Genomic DNA, 16,064 nt, shown 5'->3' on the forward strand with positions numbered 1-16,064 from the left:
ATAGTTCTGCTCCTACTCACAGACATTGGGACCGAATAAAGCACGTATTTTGTTACCTTCAAGGTACAGTTGATTTAGGGTTAATGTATTTTAGAAAACCTGAGTTTGGTATGGTTGGTTTTGCAGATGCATGATACTTATCAGATCCTCATAAGTCTCGATCGCAAACCGGCTATGTTTTTACAATTGGTGGAACTGCGATCTCTTGGAGATCCCAGAAGCAAACTCTGGTTACGACTTCTTCAAATCATGCAGAAATTATAGTGCTTCACGAAGCATGCAGAGAATGTGTGTGGCTTAGATCAATGTGTCATCACATACGAGAAACTAGCGGAATAGAAATAAAGAAGGAGCCGACGAAAGTTTTCGAAGATACGGCTTGTGTCGCTCAACTTAAAGAAGATTACATCAAGAGCGACAGGACAAAGCATATTCCTCCAAGATTTTTCTCGTATATTCGGGAGCTCGAGAAAAATAAAGACGTGGACATTGAGTATGTACAGTCATGCGGCAATCCGGCTGACTTGCTCACGAAACCTCTTCCTACTACAACATTGCGAAGACACGTATACGACATCGGAATGTGGTATTTGCGTGACCTGTAAGGAAAAAGTTAAGTCCACTATTCTCAGGAAGAGATTAGGGCAGCATACTATTTTTCCTTCTTCACAGTTTTTATCCCACGGAATTTTTCCGTGACTAGGTTTTTAACGAGTCACTATGTAATACAAAATGGATAATCAAAGAAGAGTGTTAAAAGATAATATAGAAGATGATTATCCATTTACTTACCGCCTTTGACCAACCGACGTACCATTATTTTATGTATTTCTTGACAGTATAAATATGGTACTTCTCCTTCATTTGTACGATGAGTAAGACAATATAAGATCATAAAATATAAAGGCTTCATCACTCGTCTCTCTCTCATACACGATATATATACCTTGTTCTAAAAAGCGGGCGAGTTGCCGAGTAATCGTGTGCAAAATCGTGAAGCGGGTAGTCACCGTGGCGAGTTTGGCCAATTCGGATGCATTTTACTGTAGCCCGTATTTTAACCACCGAGAACGTGGTATAAGGTTAGGCGGCCGCGTAATGTTGTTTTTGGAACCTAAAAGATTTCTGAAAAATTGTTAGTATTTGTAGATCCCAAGTAATTGTAGTATACAAATCAAGAAAAGCAAGTGAAAACAAAATAAATAATAAACTGGAAACCATGGATGCGAAGGTTTAGTTGTAGAAGAAAAGAAGATGACTACATATGCATATTTTTTGTATTTTACAAAACAAAATAAATAAAAATTATAAAATCATTTTTTAGTCAAATTATGTTTTGGCAGGTCCAAATGGAGTAACGCAGCCCATTAACCTAAACTATAATAATATTTCGAATCCACAAAAGTAATGTATATGTATTATTGAAAATTAAAACCCTATTAAAAATCTTCGAGTACTCTCCGATTTATTTCCGATTTTTTGATAACTCGCTAGGCCCTGATCAGCTGCACGCATTACGCCTAGCGAGTTTCCGAACAAGGTATATATATATTCATAAAATATAACTTTGCTTCTTACTTATTACACACCATAAATAATCAGCCACTAACTTCTTCGCACCCATCACTCAGCTTCTGGATCATCCACATTATTCTCCTCACACACTGGCTTAACGGACTCCTCGTTCTCTTTTGTACCTTCCTCCTGAAAACACCAACACACAGAGGCAGACCCAGCCAAGGAAAGGGTGTGGCATGGGCCTCATACTAATTATTTTTTTATAAAAACTTTGGTACAAAATTTATTATAGTACCTTTAGTTTAACGTGTTTTTACAGTATGTGCCACATGCTTTGTATTTAAACATCCATATACTAAATGTTTATAACATTTTGTGCCCCATGTTATATAAATTTATGGGTCCGCTCCTGCCAACACATAACCACTACCATTGTTGAATAATCACCTCCCCATTTAAAATTTAGTTATGTTTCTACTCAAAACCAAAACATATCAATTCCTTGTTGTTTGCCTCCATGTTCGTCTTTGTATTCAACCTTGCGCTTGTCAGCTTTAGCCACGTAGGGAGCCTTCTCCTAAAAATATTTGTAGACCTCAATAGATTAAGATATAGTCAAACACATAACACTTAAGATAGCTTTAGATTAGATAACGCACAGAGCCAGACAAGGATTTCCACTTTGATCCACCAGCTTTCCCAACCTGTTATCCATTGAACTGTGTGGTCAGTATAGATTCAGATAACAAGCATGTACTATTACATCACATCGAGTAGATCGCAAGAGATAACACTCACAGCAGCCACAATTTTTTTTATTAGGATGTTCCTTCTTGTAATTAAGTCTGGCGGAAGCCCTCCCTTTCAAGGTAACAAAGCCATAAACAGTCTTAGCACACAGAAGTTAAGCAAAATCGATTTAGGATTTAATAATAGAATCTTTACAGACAACACAACTACTAACGGAGGATCACATTAAGAACAATCGCTGTTGACATGAAGAATTAAACAAAGGGAAGTAGTGGAGGAAGTGGGAGAAGTGGCCATATCACTTACCAAATGGGGAGGAGTGGCTAGTCCACTACTAGTTAGTGGAGGAAGTGGGAGGAGTGGCCATATCACTTACCAAATGGGGAGGAGTGGCTAGTCCACTACTAGTTATTTAGTCTTCCACCATTGAGTGCTTATTGCTTTTGTTTCCTTTAAATACACCATGTATGTTACACAATTAAACACACAATTCAATACAAACATTTCTTTCATTCTCTCAATCTCACAAATCCTCTCATTCTCTTAAATTCTCAAATTTCTCTTCTCTCTCAAATACTTACGGTTACTTCACTCTTTTTTTACTTTGTTCGTGTGCTTCATCACGGTTAAAACACTTAGAAGCTCTCATAATCCCACAAATTATCATGGTATCAGAGCAGCAACAATCTTGAAACCTTTCTAAATTCCGCAAAATCAAAACTCTGTTTCTAGTTCTTAAACTCTACCTCTGACCAAGTAAATCTCCAAGATGGAGAACAACAACAACAATAACAACAACCGCATCAGCATACCTGTGACCCTGAAGGGGATTAACTACCTCTTGTGGGCCAGGATGGTGAAGATTACCCTTGGAGGAAAGGGTTTGTGGAGTCATGTCTCAGCAGAAGCAGCTCCAAAACAAACCACCCAAGGAGAAGATGGACAGGAGATTGTGGTAGCTACTGATGAAGACAAATGGGCTCAGGAAGATCTCATGGTTCTCACAGTGCTCCTTAGCTCCCTAGAACCCGCCATCATGGAGTCTTACTCCTACTGTGAAACTACCAAGCAGCTGTGGGATACACTCTACAAAGTGTATGGAAATACCTCCAACCTTACAAGGGTCTTTGAAGTAAAAAGAGCTATCAATACCCTCAACCAAGGAGATATGGAGTTCCAGCCTCACTTTGGCAAGTTCCGGTCTCTTTGGGCAGAGATGGAACTACTCAGACCACATACTACCGACCCCGCCACTCTCTTAACCAGGCGTGAAGAGGACAGAGTGTTTGGACTACTGCTCACGCTTAATCCATCTTATGGGAGCTTAATCAAGCACATCCTGAGAGCTGACAAGTTACCTGACCTGGATGAAGTATGCGCTCAAATTCAGAAGGAAGAAGGCTCTGTGGGCTTATTTGGAGGCAAGGGAGACTTAAACATGGCACATCAAGCTGAACGAGCCGTGTCAAACAAGGCAGCTTACAAGCTAGATGAGAAGAAAAACTTGACCTGCGATCACTGCAAGAAGAAGGGCCACATGAAGGACAAATGCTGGATACTACATCCGCACCTCAAGCCCAACAAATTTAGGGACAACCGCCCTCAATACCAAGATGCAAGAGCCAACTTCTCAACTGATGGTGCTGAGCCAACAACACCAATCACCATGGGTATAAGCAACCTAGGTGTGGGAAGAGCTACTGCCTCCACATCAGGCTATGCCACGCCAAGAGCCAATCTAGATGAGACCATCAAGAAGTCTGACTTAACCGCTCTCATCAAGGCTCTCAAGGAATCTGGTATATCTAAAACTCTTGGTATCTCCCTTAATGCTTCTCACAATGCAAATGGTTCTATGAATAATTTTAAATCGGCTAAGCCCTTAGTTATAGACTCTGGTGCTTCTCATCACATGATAAGTGATTTAGAACTGATTAAGAACATAGAACCGGCTTTAGGAAATGTGATGATAGCAAATGGAGATAAAATTCCAATAAAAGGTGTAGGTGAACTTAGATTGTTTGATAAAGAATCTAAAGCTTTCTATATGCCTACATTTGCCTCAAACCTACTGTCTGTTAAAAAAGTAACTAATGATCTCAATTGTCAAGTTACTTTCACGCCTAACAGTGTATACTTTCAGGATATTGATTCTAGTAAGTTGCTTGGCAAAGGTGTTACCAAGGGAGACTTGTACTTACTTGAGGACACAAGACCTGTATCTCAATTATCGTGTGTGTTTCATTCTGTTTCTGAATTCCCTAAAGATGAAATCTGGCATGCTAGACTAGGACATCCCCATTCTCGTGCCTTGAACATCCTGTTGCCTAGTATTTCTTTTAAAAATGAGTGTGAAGCGTGTATATTAGGAAAACATTGCAGAACTGTGTTTCCTAAATCAAAAACCCAATATGAAAACTGCTTTGATTTGATTCACTCTGATGTGTGGACTGCTCCATGTGTATCTAGAGAACAACATAAATATTTTGTGACATTCATTGATGAAAAATCTAAATACACATGGATCACTTTGTTGCAATCTAAGGATAGGGTGCTAGAAGCATTTAAAAATTTTCAGAACTATATTACTAACCATTTCAATGTTAAGATTAAAATTCTTAGATCAGATAATGGTGGTGAATATACTAGCACAGCCTTCAAACAACATCTAGCCTCACATGGAATCATTCAACAAACCAGCTGTCCTTACACACCCCAACAAAATGGTGTGGCTGAAAGAAAGAATAGACACTTGATGGAAGTGGCAAGGAGTATGATGTTCCATACAAATGTACCCAAGCGGTTTTGGGGGGATGCAGTAGTCACAGCCACCTACCTAATCAACCGCACACCTACAAGAGTCCTCTTTGATGCCACCCCATATGAGGTACTAAACAAATCTAGACCATCAATTGATCATTTGCGTGTGTTTGGGTGTGTGTGCTTTGTTTTGATTCCAGGAGAACTAAGAAACAAACTGGAGGCAAAGAGCACAAAGGCAATGTTCATTGGATACTCTACGCACCAAAAGGGGTACAAATGCTATGTACCAGAGACAAGGAGAGTCCTAGTATCCAGAGATGTTAAGTTCATGGAATCCAAGGCCTATTATGATGAGAAGAGTTGGGAGGAACTCAAAGATCTATCTCATTCTGCCTCGGACAGAGCTAACAACCTGAAGATTCTTATGGAAAGACTCGGCATTAACCTAGAAAAGGAACCAGAGAAAGGCCGGGACACTACTCCTTATAAAGAGACCATGGTTCATAACACTGAAGACTCTCATCCTGACCATGAAGGGGGGAATGAAGATCAACCGGCGCAAGCTCAACCTGAAGAAAACCCAGTATTATCTCATGATCAAGATGAGATGGGACAACCAGACACTGAAGCTCAAGAAGGAGAACCAAGCAGCAGTAATGAACCTGAGCAGACACAAGTCCTAAGGAGAAGTACAAGGATCAGAAGACCAGCCTCAGATTGGGTTAAAAATGATTTTGTTTACTACAATGCTCAAGCTGTGGCACATCCAGAAAGTGGATTATGCTCCCTAGCTCACTATCCAGAAGAACATCAAGTCTTTATGAGTTCATTGGACCTGGAATGGATACCAAGAACATATGCAGAAGCTATGGAAGATGATGAATGGAGGAAATCGGTGGATGATGAAATGAGGGCCATGGAGAAGAACAACACCTGGTATGAGACAGAACTTCCAAAAGGGAAGAAAGCCGTGACCAGCAGACTCATACATACCATTAAGTATCTTGCAAATGGGAAGCCAGAAAGAAAGAAGACCAGACTGGTGGCAAGAGGATACACACAAGTGTATGGAGAGGACTATCTAGACACCTTTGCACCAGTGGCCAAGCTTCATACAATCCGGATTCTACTCTCATTAGCAGTGAACCTAGAATGGGACCTTTGGCAAATGGATGTGAAGAATGCTTTCCTGCAAGGAGAACTAGAAGATGAAGTGTATATGAAACCACCTCCGGGGATGGAAGAAATGGTGAAACCAGGGAATGTCCTTAGACTCAGAAAGGCAATCTATGGCTTGAAGCAATCACCAAGAGCTTGGTACCACAAGCTAAGCACTACATTGAATGGAAGGGGATTTGTGAAGTCTCAAGCGGATCACACACTCTTCACTCTCACCAGCAAGCAAGGAATTACGGTAATTCTAGTCTATGTGGATGACATCATCATCACGGGTAGTGACAAGGAGGGGATCAGTTTAACCAAGACATTTCTCAAGGCCGCATTTGACATCAAAGACCTGGGAGAACTGAAGTACTTCCTTGGCATTGAGATGTGCAGATCAAAGGAAGGATTATTCATGTCCCAAAGAAAGTATACCCTGGACATATTAAAGGAGGCAGGAGATCTTGGAGGAAGACATGCCAAGACACCACTTGAAGAAGGTTACAAGGTATTGCGAGAGGGGGAGTATGAAGACACTCCATTTGAAGATGTCAAGCAGTATAGACGGATGGTTGGGAAGCTGATCTATCTAACCATCACTCGGCCAGATGTGTGTTTCGCAGTTAATCAAGTGAGCCAGCACATGCAAACTCCCAAGGTTCATCACTGGAACATGGTGGAGAGGATTCTAAGATACTTAAGAGAAGCGCCAGGACAAGGTGTATGGATGGCTTGCAACAAGAACACTGAGGTGATAGGATACTGTGATGCAGATTGGGCTGGAGATAGAGTAGACAGAAGGTCAACCACCGGTTATTGTACATTCATTGGAGGGAATCTTGTCACTTGGAAGAGCAAGAAACAGAAAGTAGTATCTTGTTCAAGCGCAGAAGCAGAGTACAGATCAATGAGGAAGCTAACCAGTGAGCTTATCTGGATAAAGGGGCTTTTAGGCGACTTGGGAATTGAGATCACCTCTCCCATGACCATGCACTGTGACAACCAAGCCGCAATACACATTGCATCCAACTCAGTCTTTCATGAAAGGACAAAGCACATAGAAGTAGACTGCCACAAGGTCAGACAAGCAGTGGAGCAGCAAGTGATTCTCCCATGTTATACAAGAAGTGCGGATCAGCTGGCTGACATCTTCACCAAGGCGGCCAGTAGCAAAGTTTGTGAGTCCATTCTTCCAAGACTTGGACTCATAAACCTTCCATGTCAATGATCTCCTCACCGTGGAGTATTCTACTCTTTTTCCTTTGCTTGGTTTTTATCCCAAGTGGTTTTTCCAAGAAAAGGTTTTAATGAGGGAATACTTCATGGCTTTCCAAGCTTGACACTCACTACTGTCAAGCTTGAGGGGGAGTGTTGACATGAAGAATTAAACAAAGGGAAGTAGTGGAGGAAGTGGGAGAAGTGGCCATATCACTTACCAAATGGGGAGGAGTGGCTAGTCCACTACTAGTTAGTGGAGGAAGTGGGAGGAGTGACCATATCACTTACCAAATGGGGAGGAGTGGCTAGTCCACTACTAGTTATTTAGTCTTCCACCATTGAGTGCTTATTGCTTTTGTTTCCTTTAAATACACCATGTATGTTACACAATTAAACACACAATTCAATACAAACATTTCTTTCATTCTCTCAATCTCACAAATCCTCTCATTCTCTTAAATTCTCAAATTTCTCTTCTCTCTCAAATACTTACGGTTACTTCACTCCTTTTTTACTTTGTTCGTATGCTTCATCACGGTTAAAACACTTAGAAGCTCTCATAATCCCACAAATTATCAATCGCAACCTAAATTAGTATAATCAAATGTTCTTGACTCGAAGATAGCAAACTAAGGTTGAAACTAATATCACAACACTGAGAATCGGATGAGATGATTACATGAAACCGATGTGGAAAAATTCACTATCCATGGAAGCTACTGAACGCAAAAAATATGAATATATAAGAGGCGATGTTTACATGAAAACTGAGAAAACACTTACTGGCCTCTTTGGTTTCTTTGGATCCTTAGCAGCAGGTTTGCCAACCTTAGCAGGCATCTTGTTCAAAGAGAGCCTATTAACAACGAGAATTAAGTGAGGAACGATACGAAACGATCTGTAACAATGAGATATAGGAACTAACTATAAGACTAAAAGAAAAAGGGAAGAAGCGATCGACGTAGCTGAGACTTACTTGGAGCTCCTGGTTTCAGTCTGTGATTTAGCAACCTTCATGATCGATTTTGCAGGCATATCGCTAGATCAACGAACAAAGTAGAGAAACAGGAAAGGCAATCAAACAGATAAAAACTAAGCGGAGAGGGTGTTCGATTATAAGCGCAAAAACAATTATCACCTACCAACAGAGATCAATATGAACACAATCGAGAGGAATTTGAGATATAAACAAGAAAAAAACGAAGATGATCAGAGGAAATCACCTTGCGGAAGATCTCGTACAGTTTTGAATTTTGAGAAAAAGAGGAGTCCATGAGCTTAAAGGAATACTGTGTGTTTGTTATACGGTTAGTGATTCGAGTGAGGGTTGTAAATATCTTGCGGAAACGGATGCTGAAATTCAAATTTCGCGCTAAATTAATCTGAGGGATTTTGGCGGGATTTCAAATATGTTTCGCTACGTCAACGATTTGAGATATATGTTTTCTTATGTGCTTGCTCGTTGTATTTTTTGTAAAGAGACGCAAATGGTTACGTAACTTTTATACGAAAATGTTATCTGAGAATGAGATTAAATAAATTTCAATTCAAAAGTGAGGCTTAATGACATAAAAAGTACTTGAATCTTCATTTAAAACTATTTTTTAATTGAACTTATCTGTGTTAATTACGTAAGATGAGAAAGAGGAAACCTTAATTTTAACTTCTTCTTTTTTTGTCATCAAAAGCTTCATTCAAAGATCAACCTGGTCCTAACATACTAGCCTCTAGAGCTAGTTGTTGTGGAGCCTTATTGTCTACAAGCTGAAAGTTTAAGTTTCGTGATCGGGCCTCTTTTGCAAGAGTATCCGCACGGATATTTAGAGATCTTGAAATGAAGCATAAGAGAAAAAAGATCAAAGAAGTTCAATATCATCGAGTTTTGTATCCAATGCTGGCCAAGCCTTGGAAGAGTTTATGATTTGTACTAGCTGTTGGCGGTCCGATTCAAATCTCACATGCTTAAAACCGCGGCCACTTAGTTCCTCTGTTGTCCAGGCGAGACATTCCGCCTCTGCGTGCAATGGTGAGTTCGAGAGCCGAGCTTTACACTGACCCACTACCACTTCAGAGACCCCATCAAAGAGTGTAAAGCCGAAACCAGTCCCATTGCCCTGCTCTGTCCAAGACGCATCAACCTGACATCTCCATCTTCCCGTCATTCCTTGCCTTATATTCGCTTGCTGCCCTCCTTCGCGAGCTTCGTCCTCCAATATCGTATATGGCGTTATCTGTGATAGTTTCCAAGCCTCCGCTTCATGACATGCCAAATGCAGGGTATCCATAGATGATGTATCTCTATTGTTGAAATATTTGTCATTCTTTCCACAAGTACCAGTTTATCCAGGGGAACATCGAAGTATCCATGACTTGATTGTCTGACCTTAATTTTAACTGGAAGCAAGCCATATAACAACATGCCTAAATTTTATAGAAATGGAAGGAAAGATAAACCAACATCATAAACAGAAAAATAGATTGAGAAAAGAATCGTTTTATAGAACACAAGAGTACAGAGGTGCAAGCCTCTCTTTCACCATCTAAATATTCTACAATTCACTTTCTCTGTACAAAGGGCTTGGTAATAGGGAGAGAGGTTGTGGACGTACCAAAACGAAAAGAGAGATAAAGACACCTTTTAATCAGCCCCATAAACATTTTAAGATTGCAAAAAAAAAACAGAGAGATCTTTGCTGCCATCTATATTAATGTTACAAACTTCAAGTTATTAGTCATCGTCCTCCTTCTGCATCAGGTAATACACCACCGACACATAATTAACCCAACCTTAATACTTTCTGAAAATGATATTTTGATTGGTAAGTTATAATTCCATAATATCATCAGCTACCCCTTTTTATTAGTCATTTTAAATTTCAAATCTTTGACTTTGGCCAACCGGTTGTTGTTGGTAAACTTTGTCAAAGTTTTGATACCCTAATAATATTCATAAGAAAATTATATTAGGTTGATATTTAGGATGGTTTCAGATCGATTCTAAAATTATACCTGCTGGTTTTTCTCAAAACTCGGTCTTCCTCAATTTATATCATCTACTGAAGCAAGTGCAGAAATCACCAAAGGATATGAATATCCAAGCTTTTCCATGGATTCTTTGGCATTTGTGGAAGTCAAGGAATGGCCTGGCCTTTGAAAGGAAGCACTACTCTTCGGTCTCTGTTCTAACAAAAGCGAAGGAGGAAGCACACGTTTGGTTCGAGATCAATGCATCAGGATCTGACGAGGTCCAAACCTCTTTGGTGGTGCCGCGAGACCCCGCAGCTTGGATTAAACCCCCTCCAAGTCATCTAAAATGTAATATATGAGTTTCATGGGTTAAACAGTCATGAAAATTGTGGAGCTGGATGGATCTTGCGTGATGAAAAAGGTACTACCATTCTTCATAGCATGCGGGCTTTTTCAAATATAGGGACAAGAGAGGAAGCTGAGCTGAGAGCTATCAACTGGGCGGTCTGTGATATGGTGTCCACTCGCCAACAGAAGATCATATTCGAATCTTCATGTGTGTTGGCTAGAGACATACTCATTGCTCCTTCTGAGTTTTCTGAGATGGGTCATTTTACAAATGACATTCATTTTCATCTCAGTGCACTACAGGAGTGGAGCTTTCATCATTGTGAGCAAAAGAGAAATGTTATTGCTACAAGTGTAACTACTGATCATCGGTATCACTCATACATTGTTCGTGGCGGTCCAACCTGGTTGTTGCAGAGGATTGAGAATGAAGCACTGACCTAAGTGATGATGTTCTCCTTCTCTCTATTTTTTCCTTTTTTTATTGGGGGTCTACTGACATCGCCACCATATCTGGTTCTGTTTTGCTATTTGGCTTCGTTGGCCTTTATTACACTGTTAAGCCAAGGCCATTATGGTCGATACTCTTGTCAATGTGGTTTTGATTTGGAATGAATTCAAAAGTGTTAAAAAAAAAGAGGCTATTAGTATAAGAGCATCTTTATCCGGGTATACTAGAGGGTTTCTTAACCTGTGGGTCCCGCGTAGGATCTACTTTTTTTTAAGAAACCGGTTACAAAAACTACTAAATAGTAGTCGGTTCTTAAGGGTTTTTTACACTATTCGTGGACCCCACTAACACGTGGCGGCTCACGATTGGTTCGTTTTTTTTTTTTTTTTTAATTCGAAAAAGTAAAAAAAAAAAAAAAAAAATTAAGAAACCCCATTTGGTGTTTCAGGGGATAATGATGCTCTAAGTGGGCTGCGATGATGTTCTAAACTATGTTAAATATTCACACACTGAAACCATTCGAATTTAGAGATACCAAACGGTCCAAACCATACAAATTATCAACTAACCGACGTCGATACATAACCTAAAACAAAGCCGGCATCGGGCCTAAATAGCTTACTTATGGCCCACTAAGCTCTTATGGAAAAGCACGAGTTAGTATTACCCTTTATGCACGTGCGAGTTCACATGTGAATAGTTTTATTATTTTAAGTTTTAGTTTTTTTTTTAAAACGTAAGAAAACCCAAAATCAAACGCCTCTCCAGTCCTGGGGAAGAAAGAGAAAAAGGAAAGAGGAGAGAGAGTGAGAAAGAAGCGGAGAGGAGAGGAGAAAATGGGTGAGGTAGCAGAAACAGTGACGAGGAAGAAGAAAGGTAGGCCATCTCTTCTAGACCTTCAGAAGCGAGCCATCAAACAGCAACAACTACAAAAGCTCCACGATGACCATAGATCCGCTCCCAAAAACCCTAATTCCCTCAACTCCGGAAGCCGATCCAAGCGCCGGAACCCTAATCGAAACAGAGTCTCTTCCGATGACGACGGAGAAGAGGAAGACGACGACGAGCGGCGGGAGAAGAAACACAGACTATTACGCGGATTGAACACTCACTCTCGTCGACATTCTCCTAATTCAAAATCTGGTGGCGCTGCTCACGGATCTGGATACACGGTAGCTATTCGAATTGCTCTCGATCCTAACTTAGGGTTTAAATCAGGGTTCAATGTGGCTATCAGACTTTCTATTTATTGGGTGTGTTTATCAGTTTCTATTCTCGATTATTATGAATATTATTATAATTATAATGTATACTTATATTCTCTGGTTTTATTGTATTTAAATCCCTAGTTTCTTTGAATTAAAAGATACCTCTGTACTGATGAACACATCTACTTGTTTTCTATGATTTGCGAAAAAGCTTGGCATTTTAATGGTTTCTTTGAACTGATGATGATGATTTGTTTGATGATCCCCTGCAGGGAGAAAAGGCTTCAGACATTCTTCAAGGTACATAAATATTCATAACATTAAATTTGCTTTTATTTAATTCTTGAAAAGACAATAAACTTGCTTGTCATTTTACATGTGGGCAGGGTCTCCCGTTGAGTCTGGTCCCACTACACCTTTGCCAGACAAAAAGTTGTTGGCCTTCATCCTCGATAGACTTCAAAAGTAATCTTCATTTCCTTGCTCTCTGTTTCATTCCCAACTGGGTTAAGTTAATGCTTTTGTTTGATTGATGGTGTTTTAACAAACGCTTGTAGGAAAGATACTTATGGCGTTTACTCTGATCCTGTTGATCCTGAGGAGGTGGGTGACTGTCTATCCCTTTTGTTGATGTTTAAGCTCGTTAAATGTTGTGTTTGTCTTATCTCTGTTTGGATATGTCTTGCAGCTTCCTGATTATCATGACATTATCGAGAATCCTATGGATTTTAGCACACTCCGGAATAAATTAGACTCTGGAGCTTATGCCAGTTTAGAACAATTCGAGGTACGTCTTGTACTTTTACTCCACCTGGATTCTTAGCTCTGAACTTTTGGTGCGTCTGAGTTTGTTCCTCTTTTGCTTTGTCCTATGCTAATCTTTCTCTGATAGCTATATAAAGTTTTGTTACTTGGCATCTTATGGATTAGGGGAAACCATTTCTTGATGTTGTTTGTGTGCATGTTATATTTAGCGTAGAGTGCAGACCCAAGGCTGTTTCAAAAGTTTTGTTTAACTCTCGAAGTAACTATTGAAACTCGTGTGTAGATTGGTGTTGGAACTGCTCTTTTTTCATTCAACAATAAATCTTACTTCTCGCCCTGTACTTTTTGTAGGGAGATGTGTTTTTAATATGTTCAAATGCGATGGAATACAATTCAGCAGACACTGTATATTATCGACAGGTATGTCTTAAACTTTCTCTCTTTTGATTCATACTATTATCAATAAAGCGGACACGATTGAGAAACTTGCGTTGGATGACATCTCGAATGCGTTTAAGTCTTACAAAGGGATCTAGTTGAAATAGAAATCTGGATTGTATTTCATCGCATTTGTATGTATTAAAAGCTGAACTGATACACTCTATATTGTTGATTGTAGGCACGGGCTATACAAGAACTGGCGAAAAAGCACTTCGAGAATTTGAGGCAAGACAGTGATGACGAAGAACCACAAACCCAACAACAACAACAGCACCACCAGCACCAGCTAAAAGTTTCTGAAAGAGGGCGTCCGCCAAAGAAACAGCCTGAACCATCTTGCTTAGACCGTACTACTTCTGAAATTTCAGCTGATGATGCGCTCAATCCTGGAGGAGATAGCTCTAGCAAGTTTTCTGGTGCTTACAATCTAAGAAGGACATCGGTTAGGATCAATCATGACAGTGAAACCCAAAGTGGCTGTTCGCAAGATTGGGAGAACGAGTTTCCACGTAAAAAAGCACTCTCTTCCTTTACTTTACCCCTTCTCTTTCTCTGCCCATATAAATAATCTTTTCGGTTTCTCTGCAGCTTCGGTTGTCAAGGCTGTTAACAAGTATGGTTTGAAACATTTCGATGTCGATGATAACAGACGCGAAACCTACAACCACCTCTCAACTTCTACACAAGAGCCGTGGGTTTTGACAACGCTTGAAGACGAGTTAAAACAGTTGATTCCAGTACGCTATTACCAATTCCATTATAATGTCTTTTTGTATTGAGAAACAAAGGTCTAATCATTTGTTTTTCCTTGTCCCTCAGGTTGGGCTTAACACTGAGTACGGTTACACGAGGAGCCTGGCACGATACGGTGCGAATCTCGGTCCTCTTGCCTGGAAATTTTTATCAAGAAGAATTGAAACCGCTTTGCCCGCTGGAATCAAGTTTGGTCTAGGTTGGGTTGGAGAGGATGATCCTTCAAAACAAACGCTATTAGTGTGGTCGTTGGGAAAACAGAAGTGTTCAAATGATCATTCAGATAGAGTCATGTCTCCAACAGCTTCAGTCTCAAGCGCTTTCATAGGAAACAGACATTCTTCTTCTCAAGGAATCAAAGAGACTGCACCTGCTCGTGTCTTGAATCGAGAAACTGAGTTCCCATCCTCCTCCTCCTCCTCTCGCCAGCCAGGACAGCCGATCAAGCCTGAGAGCAGCAACGGTCTAATCCGTGGTTTCAGTGGATTCAGCCAAAGTCCAAGTCCGATGATGGGAATCACGAGACAGCAACAACCAAACTTAACCAACGAGGCCAAACCGGGCGGGCAACAACAAGGGTTGTTGTTTCCTTATAACAGACAGGAGTTCCACCGGTTTCCACTGGACCTTAACGCTAGGCTTGTGTCACCAAACTCTCCCGGCTCCAATCAGCAGACTTGTTCGTCCTCTTCGCAGCATCCGGATCTGGCACTACAGCTCTGAATATGAATGGATCTTTGGATGAGGGAGAAAAAGAAGGCATTTTCCATTGGCTAATCCCAATCATATGTTATCTGGTATGAAAATCACTTGTGGGGGGGGAGGTCATGACCTATTTGTTGTGAACTTGTGACATGAAAATATATATGGGACAAGTGTCTCTATTGTACAGATTGTTGGAACATCCTTATTTTTAGGGTATTAAGAGAGAATGAACAAAACAACAAAAGATGTCTCTTGCAAGACTTGCCGGCTTCGATTCTCTAAGTTCCTAGGTAATTAGGATCTCTAGACTGAAACTAACTGCGGACTTTTCACGTTATTAATCATGAACATAGCAAATGGAACTTACAACCATGTATCAACATTTTGATTGTCGATATCACTGAGTCAATGACCATAAACATTCAAATTCTGAATATTATGCATATTTTAAATTTGTTTGTTTATATGTATACATATGTTTCTTTGTATATACGGTTTTGAAATTAGTAGTGTATATAACTCATTAGATGGTATTCGTTTTACCTTTGTTATTAACTTTGTTATTAAGGTGTTAACTTATTTGTTCGCTCGACTGCCTCTCAAGTCTAGTTTCAAATTCTGGGCTCAGGCATCACGGGACTTACATGAACGCTTTGTTTGTTTCAAATAAAATAGAAAAAGAAGTAATTGTCATCAATAAGATTTGGTAGTATCATACAAATTAGTCAAAGACAAACCATCTGTTATGATAGAGTTTATCAGCAGTAATATGATGTTACCAAAGCCATGAGAAAAAAAATTGGGGAGAAAAGGTTATTTTTCATTGTTCATGGAAGAAAGAGTTCCAACTTTCAATAGTAACGTAATAACACGCTCATTCGATCATTTTTTGTGCTAAAGTAATGCCATTAAGAAGCGTTAAAATGTTAGATGTGTGAATGGTTACACAATCAACATAAATGTCAATAAACATGGAAAAGTAAGAGGATGAAGAAAAAATCTAAACAAACAGCTAG

At 39.9% G+C, this 16,064-nt stretch overlaps 3 protein-coding genes across 5 annotated transcripts; 2 read left to right on the top strand and 1 right to left on the bottom strand.

Annotated features, from left to right (window-relative positions):
• Positions 1 to 1,541: 1,541 nt before the first annotated feature.
• Positions 1,542 to 8,976, bottom strand: LOC106410975 (high mobility group B protein 3). Of its 3 annotated transcripts, none has more exons than XM_013851619.3 (6): positions 8,634 to 8,976; positions 8,387 to 8,421; positions 8,194 to 8,266; positions 2,317 to 2,379; positions 2,178 to 2,222; positions 1,542 to 2,095 (listed from the first exon to the last, which is right to left on the bottom strand). In XM_013851619.3, exons 1-6 carry the CDS (start codon positions 8,682 to 8,684, stop codon positions 1,997 to 1,999), a joined length of 366 nt encoding a protein of 121 aa, XP_013707073.1. In that variant the 5' UTR covers positions 8,685 to 8,976; the 3' UTR covers positions 1,542 to 1,996. The 3 variants fall into 3 exon arrangements, with proteins under 3 accessions (XP_013707073.1, XP_013707075.1, XP_013707077.1); XM_013851621.3 differs by having other exon boundaries at positions 8,387 to 8,449; XM_013851623.3 differs by lacking the exon at positions 2,317 to 2,379.
• Positions 8,977 to 10,496: 1,520 nt separating this feature from the next.
• Positions 10,497 to 11,169, top strand: LOC106407895. Its single transcript, XM_013848744.1, has 2 exons — positions 10,497 to 10,725; positions 10,841 to 11,169. The coding sequence occupies exons 1-2, from the start codon at positions 10,497 to 10,499 to the stop codon at positions 11,167 to 11,169; spliced, it is 558 nt and encodes a 185-aa protein (XP_013704198.1).
• Positions 11,170 to 11,908: 739 nt separating this feature from the next.
• On the top strand, positions 11,909 to 15,292 carry LOC106411387. The gene is made up of 9 exons (XM_048763547.1): positions 11,909 to 12,348; positions 12,657 to 12,684; positions 12,771 to 12,849; positions 12,942 to 12,987; positions 13,073 to 13,171; positions 13,501 to 13,569; positions 13,769 to 14,099; positions 14,179 to 14,327; positions 14,410 to 15,292. The coding sequence occupies exons 1-9, from the start codon at positions 12,013 to 12,015 to the stop codon at positions 15,064 to 15,066; spliced, it is 1,794 nt and encodes a 597-aa protein (XP_048619504.1). The 5' UTR covers positions 11,909 to 12,012; the 3' UTR covers positions 15,067 to 15,292.
• Positions 15,293 to 16,064: the final 772 nt, after the last annotated feature.

Source organism: Brassica napus, chromosome C7 (genome assembly GCF_020379485.1).
Source record: "Brassica napus cultivar Da-Ae chromosome C7, Da-Ae, whole genome shotgun sequence".
NCBI classification, from domain to species: Eukaryota; Viridiplantae; Streptophyta; class Magnoliopsida; order Brassicales; family Brassicaceae; genus Brassica; species Brassica napus.

Bases quoted from the DNA above. Each gene is read 5' to 3' on its own strand.
- LOC106410975 (XM_013851619.3), bottom strand. From the start codon at position 8,684: ATGGACTCCTCTTTTTCTCAAAATTCAAAACTGTACGAGATCTTCCGC. The intron at 8,267-8,386 runs GTAAGTCTCAGC...CGTTGTTAATAG, and splicing joins ACTGAAACCAGGAGCTCCAA to GCTCTCTTTGAACAAGATGC. The intron at 2,096-2,177 runs GTGCGTTATCTA...AAATATTTTTAG, and splicing joins GGAAATCCTTGTCTGGCTCT to GAGAAGGCTCCCTACGTGGC.
- LOC106407895 (XM_013848744.1), top strand. From the start codon at position 10,497: ATGAATATCCAAGCTTTTCCATGGATTCTTTGGCATTTGTGGAAGTCA. The intron at 10,726-10,840 runs GTAATATATGAG...TTTCAAATATAG, and splicing joins CCCTCCAAGTCATCTAAAAT to GGACAAGAGAGGAAGCTGAG.
- LOC106411387 (XM_048763547.1), top strand. From the start codon at position 12,013: ATGGGTGAGGTAGCAGAAACAGTGACGAGGAAGAAGAAAGGTAGGCCA. The intron at 12,349-12,656 runs GTAGCTATTCGA...GATCCCCTGCAG, and splicing joins CTCACGGATCTGGATACACG to GGAGAAAAGGCTTCAGACAT. The intron at 12,685-12,770 runs GTACATAAATAT...ACATGTGGGCAG, and splicing joins GGCTTCAGACATTCTTCAAG to GGTCTCCCGTTGAGTCTGGT.